Source organism: Sorex fumeus, unplaced genomic scaffold (genome assembly GCF_029834395.1).
Source record: "Sorex fumeus unplaced genomic scaffold, SorFum_2.1 ptg000098l, whole genome shotgun sequence".
In the NCBI taxonomy this organism is placed as follows: Eukaryota; Metazoa; Chordata; class Mammalia; order Eulipotyphla; family Soricidae; genus Sorex; species Sorex fumeus.
Genome location: NW_026606155.1, coordinates 57,776,354 through 57,794,219, shown reverse-complemented (window position 1 = coordinate 57,794,219; position 17,866 = coordinate 57,776,354). Strand labels below are relative to the sequence as shown.

The following is a 17,866-nucleotide window of genomic DNA, read 5'->3' as shown; positions in this document are numbered from 1 at the left end:
ATCTGATGTAAATACTATTATTTTAATGTGATCTCAGTGTTTGAAATTGTTACATGCTTTACTGTGATATTTAAGTGGTTGGTCCTTTGAACTTTTTCTTCAAAACATCTCCATCATACATACCACTGATAACTTTTACTAGGTACTTTTAAGGAACTATGGCAACTCCTTTGAAAATGAATCAGATTTTTATTGCAGGACTATTTCTAGGCACTCAGTGTACACGAATAAGACAGATTTGGGATTTCAAGCCTTTAAAAAAATTTTTTTGCCAGTAATCTATTCTGGTCAGCATTCTGCCCCACTGAAGTAAGTGGTTTAAACGATCAGACTTCAGCTTCAGACCTTTGTTCTAATCTTTTTACCTCATACCGTGTATAAGTGACAGCTTCATGATGCTTCCTTAAAACCTGCTGTAAAGGTTGCTATGTTTAACTGAGATGATGTTTATGAAATGTTTAGCCCTTTGACGGCACTCAGTAAGTGGTAATTATAGCGATAAGATGCTGCCTTTTCTTCCCTTACATCTTGTTTTTTCATGATTTCTTGATCGAATAGGGGATCAAGAGAATCCCCTATTACATCATATAGTTTCATGAGTATTTTATGTACACTTAACTGTGAAACACTATTTCATAGATAATGACAGTGCTTTTAAACAAAGAATTGGTATGTATTTCATTAATAATATTTTAAATTTTTATTATTGAATTTTGCCTTAGTCTTTAATTTTCTTTGATTTTCAGAATTAACCTTATGAAAAAGTTTGAAAATAAGAAAATTATTTAATTCCTACAAAAATGAAAGTAAAGGAAAATGTATATTAAGTTGGTCTTATTTACTTAGGAAAGGCTGAAATGAACAGCTGTGTTAATAGTGGGAAAAATTCTGTTTCACCGAACATGTTTAGAAAATTTTACTATTAAACTTACGCATGTGAATATCATACTGTTAAAATTGTCGGCATATCTGACCTTCACATATGAAATATTTTTGAAAAGCACAGCAAATATATGATTCTTTGTCCTTAAAAAAAATAATCTTTTCTGATCTAAGGATTAATCTACAAATACTGTAAAATTAACTTAAATTGAGCATGGCAATGAGAGATAATGTTGAAAAACCTGATCTATATACATTTATTTAATCTTAGATCAGTAATGTGGTTATAAATTTTAAAACTGTACATTTAAACCTTTCATTTTTCTAAAGTGTCTCAATGACCATTGTCTGCTCTAAAATTTATTTGCATTTTGTTGTATTTATAAAAATTGCCTGTTATCTTTTTGTTGTTTATAACATTTCTATTTCTTTAAAAGCATTATTTTTCTTGTCTTTATATGCTCACGTTAGAGTCTCTGCTTTATATGTTATTTTTCTTTCTTGCATGTCATCCATTAAAGATTAGCTGTGGAAGGTTGGAGCATGGAGAGATTATGAATGACAGAACAACTCCTGTAGAATAATAATCAGTTTTTGGTATTTAATGCTGTTTGACTTTTGCAGACACATTTCTTATTAACCTTTGGTACAAAGAGAAATCCAGGTTCCTGATATCTCATGGAGAAGATGAATCTGAGATCCTCTTCCAATTAAACTGAAATAAGGACAATATTGGGTTTTAGCCAAAATAACACCTTAGTTCCTAAATCCTGTGTTTATAAATCTATCTATATCAATCAATCTATCTTAGTTGCGTTTCACATATGATTTTGTAGTTACATACTTTGCCTAATTTGCTGCACTGATTCTGCAAGCTTTTAATCTGCTTTTTCTCTTTAAACATTAATAATTTTCCTTGCACCCAAAAAGGACTTATACTTTACTTTGGTAAAAGAAAATATTATTAAGTTCTTCCTATTATAGAGAATATTCATTTACTTTTTAGAGGAGAGGAGTTTAATTGTTACTACACAACCCATCAAAACATTTCTGAAACTTACTATTCTATTCAGGTTAATATGTAAAGGCTAAAAGCCTGGATATGTAATCTATCATTGTATCAAATGTATAGACACCCTAATCTACTAACACATAAAATAAAAATTACTGTGTATAGAAAAATTTTGCACTCTTTTCTTGCAAAACTATTTTTTAAGGTAAGAAGAATTTTATTTTTTCAATGTAGGAGTATTGCTAACTTGCAAAACTATTATTGTTACTATATACCATGTCTCAAATGATGCTGACCGTCTAATAAAAACAAGAGTGACTGAGTTTTATATATCAGACAATATACTGTGAGAATTTTTAAAACTTGTATGTCTTTTTAAAGTTTTAAATCATGAGATTATGTTTCTATATGTCTATGTGTCTATATCAGTATAAATTTAGAGAGTAAAAATATTTTACTTCATATTTAGCTGAAAGGAACATCTCTATTAAATACAGAAAATATAAATAATTGATAGGAAGAATGTTTATTTAAATTATCTCTTTTGACTAGAGCATCCTATGCATTTGAATCAAGATTAATTACATTAACACATTAAAATTATGTTTGAGCATAGAGTATGACCAATTTTATAACCTGTGTCTATAGATTACTCATGATTTCCTAAAAAAAATTGAACAAGCAGAAACCAATATGCATGACAGTAAATCAACTATTAAAATTATTTTAGTAGATAAGATTTGCTGTGGAATTTAGGTTGATGTCAGGCATTTAAGAGCATGTTATTTAATTAAGAGCTAACTCAGAACAGCAAAACATTTAAGAAAATGACTTTTAAAACTTTTTTGTATGTTTAAAAGTTTTTGTGGCCATCTTTGAAACGTTCAGAATAAGAGAAGGAAGACATGGAGGGTGCGGGATCCCGGAGGAAAAGAAAAAAGAAAAAACAGGTTCCAAAAAGAGCCGAGAGCACCGGGAAGTTCCAGATGGAGTAGGCGCCGCATCCCGCCTCCCCCAGATGGAACCCTGGTGACCAGAAGCCTCTACAAACACAGCTCGAGTATGCGGGAACGAGGACTTTTTCTCAAATCTGCCGGACTACACCTCCCAGGTAACCTCTGATCCCGGAAGTCATGCCCACAGCCCGCCCCCCAGCGCCATCTTTGAAACGTTCAGAATAAGAGAAGGAAGACATGGAGGGTGCGGGATCCCGGAGGAAAAGAAAAAAGAAAAAACAGGTTCCAAAAAGAGCCGAGAGCACCGGGAAGTTCCAGATGGAGTAGGCGCCGCATCCCGCCTCCCCCAGATGGAACCCTGGTGACCAGAAGCCTCTACAAACACAGCTCGAGTATGCGGGAACGAGGACTTTTTCTCAAATCTGCCGGACTACACCTCCCAGGTAACCTCTGATCCCGGAAGTCATGCCCACAGCCCGCCCCCCAGCGCCATCTTTGAAACGTTCAGAATAAGAGAAGGAAGACATGGAGGGTGCGGGATCCCGGAGGAAAAGAAAAAAGAAAAAACAGGTTCCAAAAAGAGCCGAGAGCACCGGGAAGTTCCAGATGGAGTAGGCGCCGCATCCCGCCTCCCCCAGATGGAACCCTGGTGACCAGAAGCCTCTACAAACACAGCTCGAGTATGCGGGAACGAGGACTTTTTCTCAAATCTGCCGGACTACACCTCCCAGGTAACCTCTGATCCCGGAAGTCATGCCCACAGCCCGCCCCCCAGCGCCATCTTTGAAACGTTCAGAATAAGAGAAGGAAGACATGGAGGGTGCGGGATCCCGGAGGAAAAGAAAAAAGAAAAAACAGGTTCCAAAAAGAGCCGAGAGCACCGGGAAGTTCCAGATGGAGTAGGCGCCGCATCCCGCCTCCCCCAGATGGAACCCTGGTGACCAGAAGCCTCTACAAACACAGCTCGAGTATGCGGGAACGAGGACTTTTTCTCAAATCTGCCGGACTACACCTCCCAGGTAACCTCTGATCCCGGAAGTCATGCCCACAGCCCGCCCCCCAGCGCCATCTTTGAAACGTTCAGAATAAGAGAAGGAAGACATGGAGGGTGCGGGATCCCGGAGGAAAAGAAAAAAGAAAAAACAGGTTCCAAAAAGAGCCGAGAGCACCGGGAAGTTCCAGATGGAGTAGGCGCCGCATCCCGCCTCCCCCAGATGGAACCCTGGTGACCAGAAGCCTCTACAAACACAGCTCGAGTATGCGGGAACGAGGACTTTTTCTCAAATCTGCCGGACTACACCTCCCAGGTAACCTCTGATCCCGGAAGTCATGCCCACAGCCCGCCCCCCAGCGCCATCTTTGAAACGTTCAGAATAAGAGAAGGAAGACATGGAGGGTGCGGGATCCCGGAGGAAAAGAAAAAAGAAAAAACAGGTTCCAAAAAGAGCCGAGAGCACCGGGAAGTTCCAGATGGAGTAGGCGCCGCATCCCGCCTCCCCCAGATGGAACCCTGGTGACCAGAAGCCTCTACAAACACAGCTCGAGTATGCGGGAACGAGGACTTTTTCTCAAATCTGCCGGACTACACCTCCCAGGTAACCTCTGATCCCGGAAGTCATGCCCACAGCCCGCCCCCCAGCGCCATCTTTGAAACGTTCAGAATAAGAGAAGGAAGACATGGAGGGTGCGGGATCCCGGAGGAAAAGAAAAAAGAAAAAACAGGTTCCAAAAAGAGCCGAGAGCACCGGGAAGTTCCAGATGGAGTAGGCGCCGCATCCCGCCTCCCCCAGATGGAACCCTGGTGACCAGAAGCCTCTACAAACACAGCTCGAGTATGCGGGAACGAGGACTTTTTCTCAAAACCGCGCGGCCGCTTACGCGGCCGCGCGACATCTCTCTATATACAAAGTGATCAATGAGAAGTAAACCACCCAATCTTTCTCCCTGAAAATGAGTTAAGTTTGGAGCATGGCCACAGCCCCAGAAACACAAGGACTTAATGCAGAAACCAGCAGCTTAGAGCAGAAAAGTGAACGGACGATGCGTTAACCCAGGCCATCATTCCTGCCCAGAGGGGAAAAGGGTGTTGCCCCATTCGCCCTCTCTTCTCTGGAAAGAAGGATGGCGGCCGCATGGGAGCCTTGTGGACAGCAGGTATGAGCCGGGGGTGTGGGGGCGACTAAAACCTCATGGGAAGGGGGGCGTTCCAGTCCGTCCTTCACGCCCTACCGAGGTCACCAGTCACCCCTCACGAGCGGCTCTCCAGCACGGCCACGGCCCCAGAAGCACAAGGACTTAATGCAGAACCCAGCAGCTTGGAGCAGAAAAGTGAACGGACTATGCGTTGATCCAGCCCATCAAGTCTGCTGGAGGGGAAAGGGTGTTGCCCCATTCGCCCTCTCCTCTCTGGAAAGAAAGATGGCGGCCACATGGGAGCCTTGTGGACAGCAGGTATGAGCCGGGAGTGTGGGGGCGACTAAAACCTCATGGGAAGGGGGGCGTTCTGGTCCGTCCTTCACGCCCTACCGAGGTCACCAGTTGCCCCCCACGAACGGCTCTCCAGCACGGCCACAGCCCCAGAAGCACAAGGGCTTAATGCAGAACCCAGCAGCTTGGAGCAGAAAAGTGAAAGGATTATGCATTAATCCAGGCAATCATTTCTGCCCAGAGGGGAAAGGGTGTTGCTCCCTTCCGCCCTCCTCCCTCTGGAAAGAAAGATGGCGGCCACATGGGGGCCTTGTGGACAGCAGATATGAGCCGGGGGTGTGGGGGCGACTAAAACCTCATGGGAAGGGGGGCGTTCTGGTCCATCCTTCACGCCCTACCGAGGTCACCAGTTGCCCCCCACGAACGGCTCTCCAGCACGGCCACAGCCCCAGAAGCACAAGGGCTTAATGCAGAACCCAGCAGCTTGGAGCAGAAAAGTGAAAGGATTATGCATTAATCCAGGCAATCATTTCTGCCCAGAGGGGAAAGGGTGTTGCTCCCTTCCGCCCTCCTCCCTCTGGAAAGAAAGATGGCGGCCACATGGGGGCCTTGTGGACAGCAGATATGAGCCGGGGGGTGTGGGGGCGACTAAAACCTCATGGGAAGGGGGGCGTTCTGGTCCGTCCTTCACGCCCTACCGAGGTCACCAGTTGCCCCCCACGAGCGGCTCTCCAGCACAGCCACGGCCCCAGAAGCACAAGGACTTAATGCAGAACCCAGCAGCTTGGAGCAGAAAAGTGAAAGGACTATGCATTGATCCAGGCCATCAAGTCTGCCGGAGGGGAAAGGGTGTTGCCCCATTCGCCCTCTCCTCTCTGGAAAGAAAGATGGCGGCCACATGGGAGCCTTGTGGACAGCAGGTATGAGCCGGGAGTGTGGGGGCGACTAAAACCTCATGGGAAGGGGGGCGTTTCGGTCCGCCCTTCACGCCCTACCGAGGCCACCAGTTGCCCCCACGAGCGGCTCTCCAGCACGGCCACAGCCCCAGAAGTACAATGACCTAATGCAGAACCCAGCAGCTTGGAGCAGAAAAGTGAAAGGACTATGCGTTGATCCAGGCAATCATTTCTGCCCGGAGGGGAAAGGGTGTTGCTCCCTTCCGCCCTCCTCCCTCTGGAAAGAAAGATGGCGGCCACATGGGAGCCTTGTGGACAGCAGGTATGAGCCGGGGGTGTGGGGGCGACTAAAACCTCATGGGAAGGGGGGCGTTCTGGTCCGTCCTTCACGCCCTACCGAGGTCACCAGTTGCCCCCCGCGAGCGGCTCTCCAGCACGGCCACGGCCCCAGAAGCACAAGGACTTAATGCAGAACCCAGCAGCTTGGAGCAGAAAAGTGAACGGACTCTGCATTGATCCAGGCCATCAAGTCTGCCGGAGGGGAAAGGGTGTTGCCCCATTCGCCCTCTCCTCTTTGGAAAGAAAGATGGCGGCCACATGGGAGCCTTGTGGACAGCAGGTATGAGCCGGGAGTGTGGGGGCGACTAAAACCTCATGGGAAGGGGGGCGTTTCGGTCCGCCCTTCACACCCTACCGAGGCCACCGGTTGCCCCCCGCGAGCGGCTCTCCAGCACGGCCAGGACTTCAGAACACAGAAACCAATTTCTTAACTATCTGACTTTCAGTAGAAATACTTCCAGGGTCAATAGGTAAAAGAGCAGAAATCCAAAACCAACATTTAATTCTTGAACCCAGCCGTAGAAAGCAAATCACTTCACAATGCTTTTTCAGCATGTCTGATTTGGGGGGGGGGGGTAAACTCTAAATAATAGTGGTGAATCTTTTATTGAAACAATGAATCTAATCAAAGCAGATAGAGTGTTAACTAGAATTCATCTGCTTCACAGGGACGGGGAGGGGTGGGGGGTGGGGTTTTATTGGGGTTCTTCATGGTAAAAAATAAGTATTGGTAAAGGGAAATGTGTTTGATATTTGCATGACTGAGACATAAACCTGAAAGCTTTGTAACCTTTCCCACAGTGATTCAATAAATAAATTAAAAAAAAAAAAATAAAAAAATAAAAAAAAAAAAAAAAAAAAAAAAGTTTTTGTTTAAAAATCTTTTTGTTTCTTCTAAAGAGGAAATAATCGTGAAAGTTTAGATATGTCATGTTTAATAGAATTTTTGTTTTGGTATTTATGAAACATTTATGTTGTGCAGAAAATAAACTAAATGCAACTTAAATTTCATTTCATAAGCACATAAAATAATTGGTACGGATTTTAATAGTTTAGGCATCAGTTATCTCCTTCACATTAAGAATATCTCTAATAACATGGTAGGTATATGAAATGTTTTGATACAAATATGGCATGTTCTTAAGCAGTTTTTGTAATACATAGGCTATATACAAGTAATTAAAAGCTTATATCTATGATTGAAATGCATATAATTGAATGATTCAATCAATAATTTACAAGTTTTACAAAAAAAATTTTTCTTTTGCTACTTATCTTGTTACTTTTTAATTTAATAGCAAGTAATTTCTATACTTTTGAAAGTACAATTTTTTGCCAGATTTAAAAAGTATTAAAGTAGTAGGAAGAGGTTAAAAATGTGACTTTTCTCATACTTCTAGGAATTTTTCTACATGTATATCCAAAAATATTCATTTACAAAGATGTTCACAACAGTGTTGTTTATAAAGTTAATTTGTTTGTAATGTCAAATATTGTAATAGGACTATCTTAATCATACGGCATTTCTAAATTTTACAATATTTACTACTTTATTGCTCCAGTAACAAGCCTCAAAATGAAGATGTTACTGGGCCCACTCAAGCAAATCGATGAACAACAGAAGGACAGTGACAGTGACAGTACTACTTTATATTTTTTTAATACTAAGAAGAGTATAGGAACATATTCTCTTCATTTTAAATGTGCACAGAAAGTGAATATATAAAATATTTTGTCTCCTCATGTATCTCTTTTTAATCAGAAAGGTATTTACAAAAAAATTATATACAATGTTTAAGATTAAAATTGAGCATTCAAAAAATATAATAGTCCAGTCAGTAAAAGAGATTCTGAAGTAATAAGGTGAATCCAGTAATAAAATTTCAAAAATAGAGGTGTCAAATTACTTCAAATAGGTTGTTTAATTTCCCATAGGTGTGAGACATTTGCCATATATTTTGAGATTTCTAGTGATGAATTTCTGCAAAAAGAGAAATTATATATTTTAGAAAATAAAAGCATAAAAGTTATTCTTGAATATGATTAGGTTAGTTTCATAAAATTCATTTATAAGGAACCTAGTTTATATACAATGCAGTATAGTTTATACTCATATAATCTGAAATTCTTTCATATATTATAAAGATCTGACATTCATAAAACTGTTACCTGTATTTGTTGTTTAGAACTTGGGGACATAAGTTATGATCAGTGATTATTTTGTAGGTTTTAAATTCAAATCTTAATAATTTCTTCTCTCCAATTCAGCCTTTTCTATTTATACAACTCTCTTGAGGATGTGTTCAAATGGTTTTCTTCTCATGGAAATATCTGTCCTCCAAATTATGTTATTTAGAGAATCATTATTCATTGTTTAAACTAGAATGTTTTCCAATATGCTGTCTCACTTCTACTGTATTTTAAAAGTAGTTTGAGAACTGTAGAATATGTTTTGTCAATAGACTTGGGCTAGACTAAGAAAATATGTACTCGGCTTTGACTTAGTAAACTCATACTTAGTATAGTTCAGCTTCTTCATATTTACTCTTGTCCATATTAGAAAACAATTAGCTTACTAAACAAATTTAAGTGTTTGGTATGGTGGGCAGTGTGGTTATGGGGATGATCCTTTCCGAATCTTTCTCATTTGTGTAAGAATTATAGGATATTTGATAACCATGTTTAAAAATGGAGATATCCAAATATTATTGTAAACACCCAATGATTTGTTTTACCTACAATATAAGTATTTTACTTGGTTGGCTTACATAGTAGCTAATAATATTTGTTAATGTAATTTAACTGCTGTGAACCTTTACTGAACAAATATTGAAATTTATTCAAGTCAAAGAAAGAGAATCTCTAATGACTTTTGTTAAAGCTTCTATTTAATAGTTAAGGAGAAAAGTTTGTATGACATACGAGATGCAATTAACAGTAGATTTTACATTTAATAAAAAGAAAGAAGCATGCGTATTTGCTTTATTCATTCCATCATAATTTGCATTAGAGCTGTGGGTGTTTAATGAGCAAATTCCAACTAAAATGCTATATTGATTTTCTAGTGAACTTTGTAATAGTCATCTACCTTGCAAAAGCTTAGTGTTTACAATTAAGTTTTCTTTACTAAAATGTTAGAGAGTTGCATATTGATTCTTTAAAAGTGCCAAATTCTGAAAAGAATTGGGCTTTTCATAATCAAACAATTTCACATATAACATACTAGGTGTTAAAATGATCATCTACTAACACCTTAAGTTTTGGGAACTTCCTTTTTAAATCAAAATAATCAGATTTTATGTTATGCATTTTATAGCATTTAAAATTTAAATACTCAGAAGCCACTCTCCTTTCAACACGCACATAATTTACATCCTCAGAGTTGATACAGTATTAGAGAAGAAAAAATATTTTCTCTTGATCACATGGGACCAAAGAAGCTTTCAGTGTATAGTATTTACCTTTATACATAGAGATAACTAGATTTATTATTAAAATAACTATATTGTTGGCTTTAACTCTTTTGGTGTTGTATATGAAATGGAACACAGCTTGCATTGTCGCTTTATGAAGATCTTATAATGCTTACAGAAGTGATAAGACTCTTATTGGCATTTAACTTTAATAATTAGTACTTTATAACTTAACATTTTTAAATTTTGGTAAATTGACATATACTATTATATTATTTTCATCTATCTAACTTAAACTCTGGGCATTAGTATTCATTGTGAAATAATCACTACAGTATATCTAGTTAACAGTGCCCACGTAATACAATATTTTTCATTGTGTGACAGATTTTCAGGTTTACTCTCTTAACCACTTTAAATCTGTAGTTCAGTATTGTTTACTACAGTTAGCATGTCACATAGTATGCCCCAGGACTTACTTTTTTCATAGTTGAACGTTTGTATCTCTAACTCCTTTAGCTCATTTTGCCCAGTTCCAACCTCTGTGTCTGACAGTCACCAGTCTGTTCTCTGTCTTTTTGAATTTAATGATTTTGATATCTTCTCTAATTTTTGTATCAGTAGAATCATATTGTAGTCATCTTTGTCCATATTAGTTATTTCATCTTTCTCCATATGAGTTATTCCGAGAGATTAATGTTCTTGTGATCTGTTTGTGTAATTGCAGATGACAAGATTTTATTCGCTTTTTTTATCAGTAGTTCCAAAATTATTTTTTACTGCAGTGCTGCTACTCCATGCTTCCACCATTTATCATTATGCTAAGAATGCTAAGGCTATACTTAGCATTCTTGTATCATAGATAAATAAATAGTCCAGCAATACCATTTATAGGTGTTTATCCAAAGACATGGAAATAATAATTTGAAAAGATACACACACATTTATGTTCATAGTAGCATTATTCACAATAGGTAAGGTATGACTACAACTTAAGTGTTTATTGATAATGACTGGGTAAAAAAGTTGTGTCGTATATCATCAATGGAGTATTTTACTACTCAGCTATTAAAATGAAGAAATCCTGCTTTTTTAATAAGATAGATCAAATTTGAGGTGGAATATAAATAACCAAAATCAAAGTGATTTATTGGGTTATAGGTTAGATACATCTTCAAGAGAAAGAAGCAATGTCAAATTTTTTTTTGGATGATTGTAGAAATATATACACATATCTTCAGTACCTGTAAGAGGTTTTTTTTTTATTTCACAAGCTTACAGTACTATTTTTTCTGACCATCTTTGTATTTTTTAATCAGTGTCAAATGGTATACATTTTGCGTTAACTTGTAAAAACTCCATTCTCAACTAAGTACTAATTCAGTTAAGTAAAATTATTTTCCTGGAAGTATGCATTTTTTAAAATTTTCACTGATTAATTATGGATTGTATGTTTGGCAGCCCTGGTTGAAGAAGTCTATTTTGCTCAGAGAGAGCGTGATGAAGCTATTCTTTCACGACTACAGTTAGCTGATGAGGAGCGAGATGAAGCAATTGCACGAGCCAAGCATATGGAAATGTCTCTAAAAGCGTACGTACACATTTAAAATTATGACATTTAAGAGCAGTTTAATTTTTTAAACATTTATTGAGGTTCTATGGTTTACAGTGCTGATAATGATGGTTTCCTCTCTACATAATTCCAACAAATCTTTTATTTATACTCTACTAAATTCTGTACCCTATGGTCTTGCTCGAAAACTTTTTGCATACTTGTAGTATATATATCAGGAATGACAGAACCCCTCAACATCAGAGCATTAGACTAAGTACATGTAGTTTTATTTTAAAAATTCTATTTTTTTAATTACAGATTTATTTATGATTGTGTTTCAGGTGTACAGTGTTCCAATAACAATTCATTTCATCAGAATCTCCAGTTTTCCTTCCTTCCCCCTAGCCTACCTCTATGGTAGGCACTTTTCTCTCCACCATTGTAATTTTCCCTTTCCTGACCTATCTCTTCCTCTCCCTGCTTCCCCAACTCCTGTGGCAAGCTTCATGCTGAAGACCGATTCTCAGGTGTTTTGTTTTTGTTGCCTTTGGACATTTGTTATTCTCAATTTTAGTATATGTGCTACAAAGCAAGCACCATTTGTTATTCCCTTCTATGTTTCTTTATAGCCCACATATGAGAGAGATTATTCTGTGTCTTTCTCTGACTAACTTCACTTACCATGATACGCTCCATATCAAATTGCATGGCTTCATCTTTGTATATGTCCAAGTATTCTATTGTATTTATGTACCATAGTTTCTTTATCCAGTCATCTGTCAACGTGTAATACGTATAATCTGCTTACAGATTTTGGCTATTGTAAATATCTCTGCAATGAGTATAGGAGTTCAGAAGTCTTTTCCGTGTTGTGTTTCTGGATCTTGGGGTATATTCCAGGGAGTTGAATCAGTCCACATTTATACCAACCATAAATGAGGGTTCCTTTCCACACTAACACTGGTTATCTGTTTTGAGTTTTTTTTTTTTTTGAAGTATGACAGTCTCTGGTATGAGGTGATATTTCATTTAGTTTTACTAATACATGTAGTTTCATTTGCCTTTCCATACAGAGTAGTTTTTCGTATGATTTGTTAATGTAGTTTTGGTGATTTGTATGTCTTCTGTGAGGAAGTGCATGTTCATTTTTTTCTCCACATTTTTTGATGGGGTTGGGTGATTTTTCTTCTTGTAAAATTCTGCCATGCTCTTTAGATATCTTGGATATTAGCACTTTATCAGATGAGTGGTGGGGAAACAGTTTTTCTGTAGGGTGGCTTTGTATTCTGGTCATCATTTCCTTTGATGTGTAGAAGCTTCTTAATTTAATGTAGTTCCATTTGTTTGCTTTTATTTGCTTGACTAATACATGTACTTTCTTTATCTCTTTATAATTTTTTGTTGCTGTCTTAAGCAAACAGCGGGTAGGGCGTTTGCCTTGCACACGGCCAACCCGGGGTTTCAAACCTCTGTCCCTCTTCAAGAGCCCAGCAAGCTACTAAGAGTACCCCGCCCATACAGCAGAGCCTGACAGGCTCCCTGTGGCATATTTGATATGCCAAAAACAGTAGCAACAAGTCTCACAATGGAGACAGACTGGTGCCCGCTTAAGCAAATCAATGAACAACGGGAGGACAGTGCTACAGTGCTACATCCTTAAGCTACCTTCCTTTGTGATCACTTTTATTTCCTTTTGTTCTTTATTACCACTTTCTTGATCTCTTTCAGCTGTCTATTACTTTCACTGCTATATGTAAATTTTCATTTTTGTTTATTATTTTTTATTTGTTTTAGCTGTGGCTCTTAATCTTTAATGACATATGAGCTAGAATGTGGGCTGGAGCGATAGCACAGCGGTAGGGCGTTTGCCCTGCACGCAGCCAATATGGCCGACCCGAGTTCAATTCTTCCGCCCCTCTCGGAGAGCCCGGCAAGCTACCGAGAGTATCTCGCCAGCACAGCAGAGTCTGGCAAGCTCCCTATGAGGTATACAATATGCCAAAGACAGTAACAAGTGTCACAATGGAGACGTTACTGGGCCCGCTCGAGCTAGAGTGTAGCATAAGAGACTATAATTTTAATTAGCAGTCCAGGTGATTATATGTAGATAGATTAATAAAGAATAAGTGGTCTTGGAATAGGTACTTTTGTTTTTTGGGACACGTCAGGCTGTGCTCTGTGTTTACTCTTGATTCAGTGCTCTGGGATTATGCTTAATGGTGCTCAGGACCATACGCTGTGCTGGGGATTGAATCAAGGTTTGCTGCAGCAAGGCAGGAACCATACTGCCTGTACTGTCTTTCTCTTCTCTTAAAAATAGGCATTTTAATGAGCACTTTAAGCATTTTAGTCCCAGCATCTTAGATTAAACTGCTGATCCTGACGACTTGAGAGATAATATAGGATAGGGTGCTTGCTAGTGGCTGACCCAGGTTCAGCTGCCTCACCACATATGGTCCCCTGTGTACTACTAAGAGTGAGCTCTGAGGACTACTGAGTATGGCCCCAAAACCAAAGAATGAAAAAAAGAATAAAATGCTGATTCTGGTTTGGAAGTCTGAAATGGTGCCTGATAGTATTCTGCCCTTTTTGGGGGGCTGCAAGGGTTGTACTTGGGCTTCACTTGGTGGTGCTCATGACTCCTGTTGACTTTATTCTCAGAGAATACTCCTGGTAGTGCTCTGGAAACTGTGGTTCTAGGAATCAAAACCAGGATGACTATATGTAGGGCAAGCTCCTTAACATCTGTACTGACTCTGCCACCTGTATGATGCAAAGTATGTTTTATGTAAGCAATAAATATTTACATAAAGCTGAAGACCAAGAGATATATATAAGGTAAAGGCCCTCCTGTTCGTCGATTTGCTCGAGCGGGCCCAGTAACGTCTCCATTGGAGACTTTGTTGTTACTGTGTCTGACATATTGAATACGTCACGGGGAGCTTGCCAGGCTCTGCCGTGCGGGCGAGATACTCTTGGTAGCTTGCCGGGCTCTCCGAGAGGGGCGGAGGAATCGAACTCGGGTCGGCCATGTTGGCTGCGTGCAAGGCAAACGCCCTACTGCTGTGCTATCGCTCTAGCCCAATATATATATATCCCCAGAACAGAGGTTTCCAAACTTGTTTGGTCTATCTTCCCCTTTTCAGAAATTACTCTGTACCTCCACTGAAGATCTACCTTCTTTAAGTCCACAAATGGAAAGTAGTTCCCATTTTTACCCAGACTATAATACTGCCTCTGGATTGTTCCAGCTTCCTCAACCCATCCACACTGGTCAGTACAACCAGTTTTGTGAATTACTGGCCCTTGAGCATTAAGAAATGTGTTCATTGATGTTTGTAGCATAATATTTTATGATGACTAATAAGTATACTTAACATATGTCTGCTCTTTTAAGAATTACTGTATGCTCTGGGGGGATTACAATAAAGTACAAATTAAAACATTTCATTGATAAGGCAAAATCCATTAAATAACTCACGAGTCAGTGTTCAATTGTGGTTAGGTAATATGATTTAGTTTTGTTTACATTTATTCTTCATATTTGGGGGAAATTGATAGCTCAAAATAAAATTTTAAAGAAAGTATTAAAATTTAAAAATTACTAGAATGAAAATTAGAAATAACAAAGTAAAAAACTAAATTTCACACTGACTACTCTCAACTATCAGTAGAGCAACATAATATATTTTGCTTATATACTTAAACACTGGGCTGGTGCGATAGCATGGCAGTAGGGCATTTGCCTTGCACACAGGCAGCATGGCCAACCCGAGTTCGATTCCTCAGCCCCTCTCCAGAGCCCGGCAAGCTACCGAGAGTATCTCGCCTGCACGGCAAAGCCTGGCAAGCTACCGTGACGTATTCAATATGCCAGACGCAATAACAAGAAGTCTCATGATGGAGACGTTTCTGGGCCCGCTTGAGCAAATCGATGAACAACGGGAGGACCGTGACCGTGACTTAAACACTGGAGTGATTGCACAGCGGGTAGGGCATTTGCCTTGCATGCAACCAACATGGACGACCTGAGTTCAATTCCTCCACCCCTCTTGGAGAACCTGGCAAGCTACCGAGAGTATCTCACCGGCACGGCAAAACCTGGCAAGCTACTTGTGACGTATTCGATATCCTAAACACAGTAACAACAAAGTCTCACAATGGAGATGTTAATGGGCCCGCTGGAGAAAATCAGTGAACAATGGGAGGACAGTGCCAGTGACAGTGACTTAAACACTCCAGCCTAAAAAAGAGGACTGTTAGTGATTGACTTCAAACTACAATGAATTTTATTAAAATCAAGTTATTCTCTACATACTGTTTGATGTGAGAAGTATTAAAGTGGTAGTGGTTAACAGAACAGACTCTTGGCCCAAGTAAATATCTCAACACACAGTGGTGCTCAGGACTTGTTCCTGGCTCTGTGTTCATGGATCACTTTTGATGGAGCTCAGGAGGCCATACAGGATACCAGGAATCGAACCAGAACCTTACCCACTTTAAGACAACGCTCAGAGTTCAGAGTATTTTTAACACTGTGCATATTAGTTTCTTTTCCTAAACTTTTGAAAAGATTTAAGGTAAAAATTTTTCAATAGTAAATGGTGATATTTTAGGCATACAAGGTTACTGCACCATGCCAGTAGTCCTTTACCACTCTCCCTTCTTCTCTGCCTGCTAATCCTGCCTAGCCGACCCAGTTCTTCAGGCAACTTCTTAGGGTTTTTCCCCCCCATTAGGCATTTTTCTATTCCCTTATTTTGTTTTTTATACTCAGCATATGAGTAAGATCAGCTGGTGTTTGTCCTCTCCCTACTTCTCTTAGAATGATATCCTCTAGTTCCCTCCAAGTCCAAAAGAATTGCGGAATTTCATTTTCTTTTTCTTATAGTTGAGTAGTACTCAGTTGTGTATTTGTATGGTTTCTTCAACCACTCATCTTTTCTTGGGCCCTTGGGTTGTTTCCAGATCTTGTCTATTGCAGAGGTACCACAGTGAACATAGGCAGATCAATGTTTTTGTGCTCTTAAGTGAGGTGTCAGGGAGTGCAATTAGTGGGCTTTTGTCTACTTCTGTTATTGTAGGCAAGTTCCTTGACTTCTTCATTGTCTCTGGTAACCTCCGTCGCAATCTAGGGTTCTCATTCACCAATTTCATACAGACCCCGAGATGCCGAGTCTGTTTCATACTGCTGTTGGGTATTGGCAGTGCAAAGTTCTGCTGCCTTTGTTGCTGGTACCCCTCTTTGGCTGTGTTGTAAAATTCGTAGATTGGGCAGAATTGTACAATAGAACTAATTTTCTTTAGTTTTGTGGGAAATCTTGTTTCTGACTCTAGGCTAATGCTTGCGTTCAACAGAAGTGACTGGCTTTTCTTTTTTGCTTGGCTACTTGCCTCTCTCCCTCCTAGGCTTGAAAGGTCATTGGGTGCATCCCTGCTGGGTCTGCAGATGAACACCTGTTTTAGCTGCTTCTCCTGGACACCTTATCTGGTTTGGGTCATGTCTCCAAATAAGTTTTATAAGGGTGAAGACCGAACATACATTTTTCCATCTCGTTTCCTTTTCCCAGGCATTATTGTATTCTGCTTGTGCTTCTGCTTCCACTCTGCTGCTTCCTCAGATTGTTCTCCTTTATGATCCTTGTTCCTACATTTAAATCCTAAAACTGATTGCTGAATATTGCCATATCTCTGTGGGTCTCCACGTGGACTCTGTTTTGATTTTGGTTGGTGAGTTTTGGGGGAAACTTGCACAAATTCAGTCTCATTTGTGACCTCGATAACTAATTCCCCTTTTACATTGGAGAAGAGCACAACTGATAGTGCTTGGAGGTCTCTTCCTAGTAGGGGGTCACTCCTGCCATGTGCAAGAGAAATAATAGCCATGCTCGTGCATGCAAAGCATATGCCCCATCCCTCTCAACTGTCTCCTAAGCCCAGGGCGTTTGCTTTACAAGCGGCCAACATGGCCGACCCGAGTTCGATTCCTCTGCCCCTCTCGGAGAGCCCGGCAAGCTACCGAGAGTATCTCGCCCGCACGGCAAAGCCTGGCAAGCTCCCCGTGACATATTCGATATGCCAAACACAGTAACAACAAGTCTCATGATGGAGACGTTACTGGGCCCGCTTGAGCAAATTGATGAACAACGGGAGGACCGTGACCATGACCGTGACCGTAAAGATATATTAAAACTTTCAAGATATTTTTTAGTTTAACAAAAGAGTCTAAAAAACATTTCGTGTTGCCATCATAACATTTTATTGTCATCAGCGCCAAGGTTAGTACCTACTTGTATAAGGGTCTCATTTGTACGAGGTATTTATCCTAGTATTTGAGCTATATCATTGACCACTTGTAATTTTATGTTCTGTTTCAATTAATATCA

At 39.9% G+C, this 17,866-nt stretch overlaps 1 protein-coding gene across 2 annotated transcripts in view; it reads left to right on the top strand.

The window, feature by feature from the left end:
* Positions 1–17,866, top strand: part of MIPOL1 (mirror-image polydactyly 1) — a 304,969-nt gene that overhangs the window by 80,930 nt on the left and 206,173 nt on the right. For both annotated transcript variants that reach the window (XM_056133809.1, XM_056133808.1), the window contains exon 7: positions 11,387–11,516. In XM_056133809.1, the coding sequence (XP_055989784.1) occupies positions 11,387–11,516 (130 nt within the window). The remainder of the gene's footprint in view (positions 1–11,386; positions 11,517–17,866) is intronic.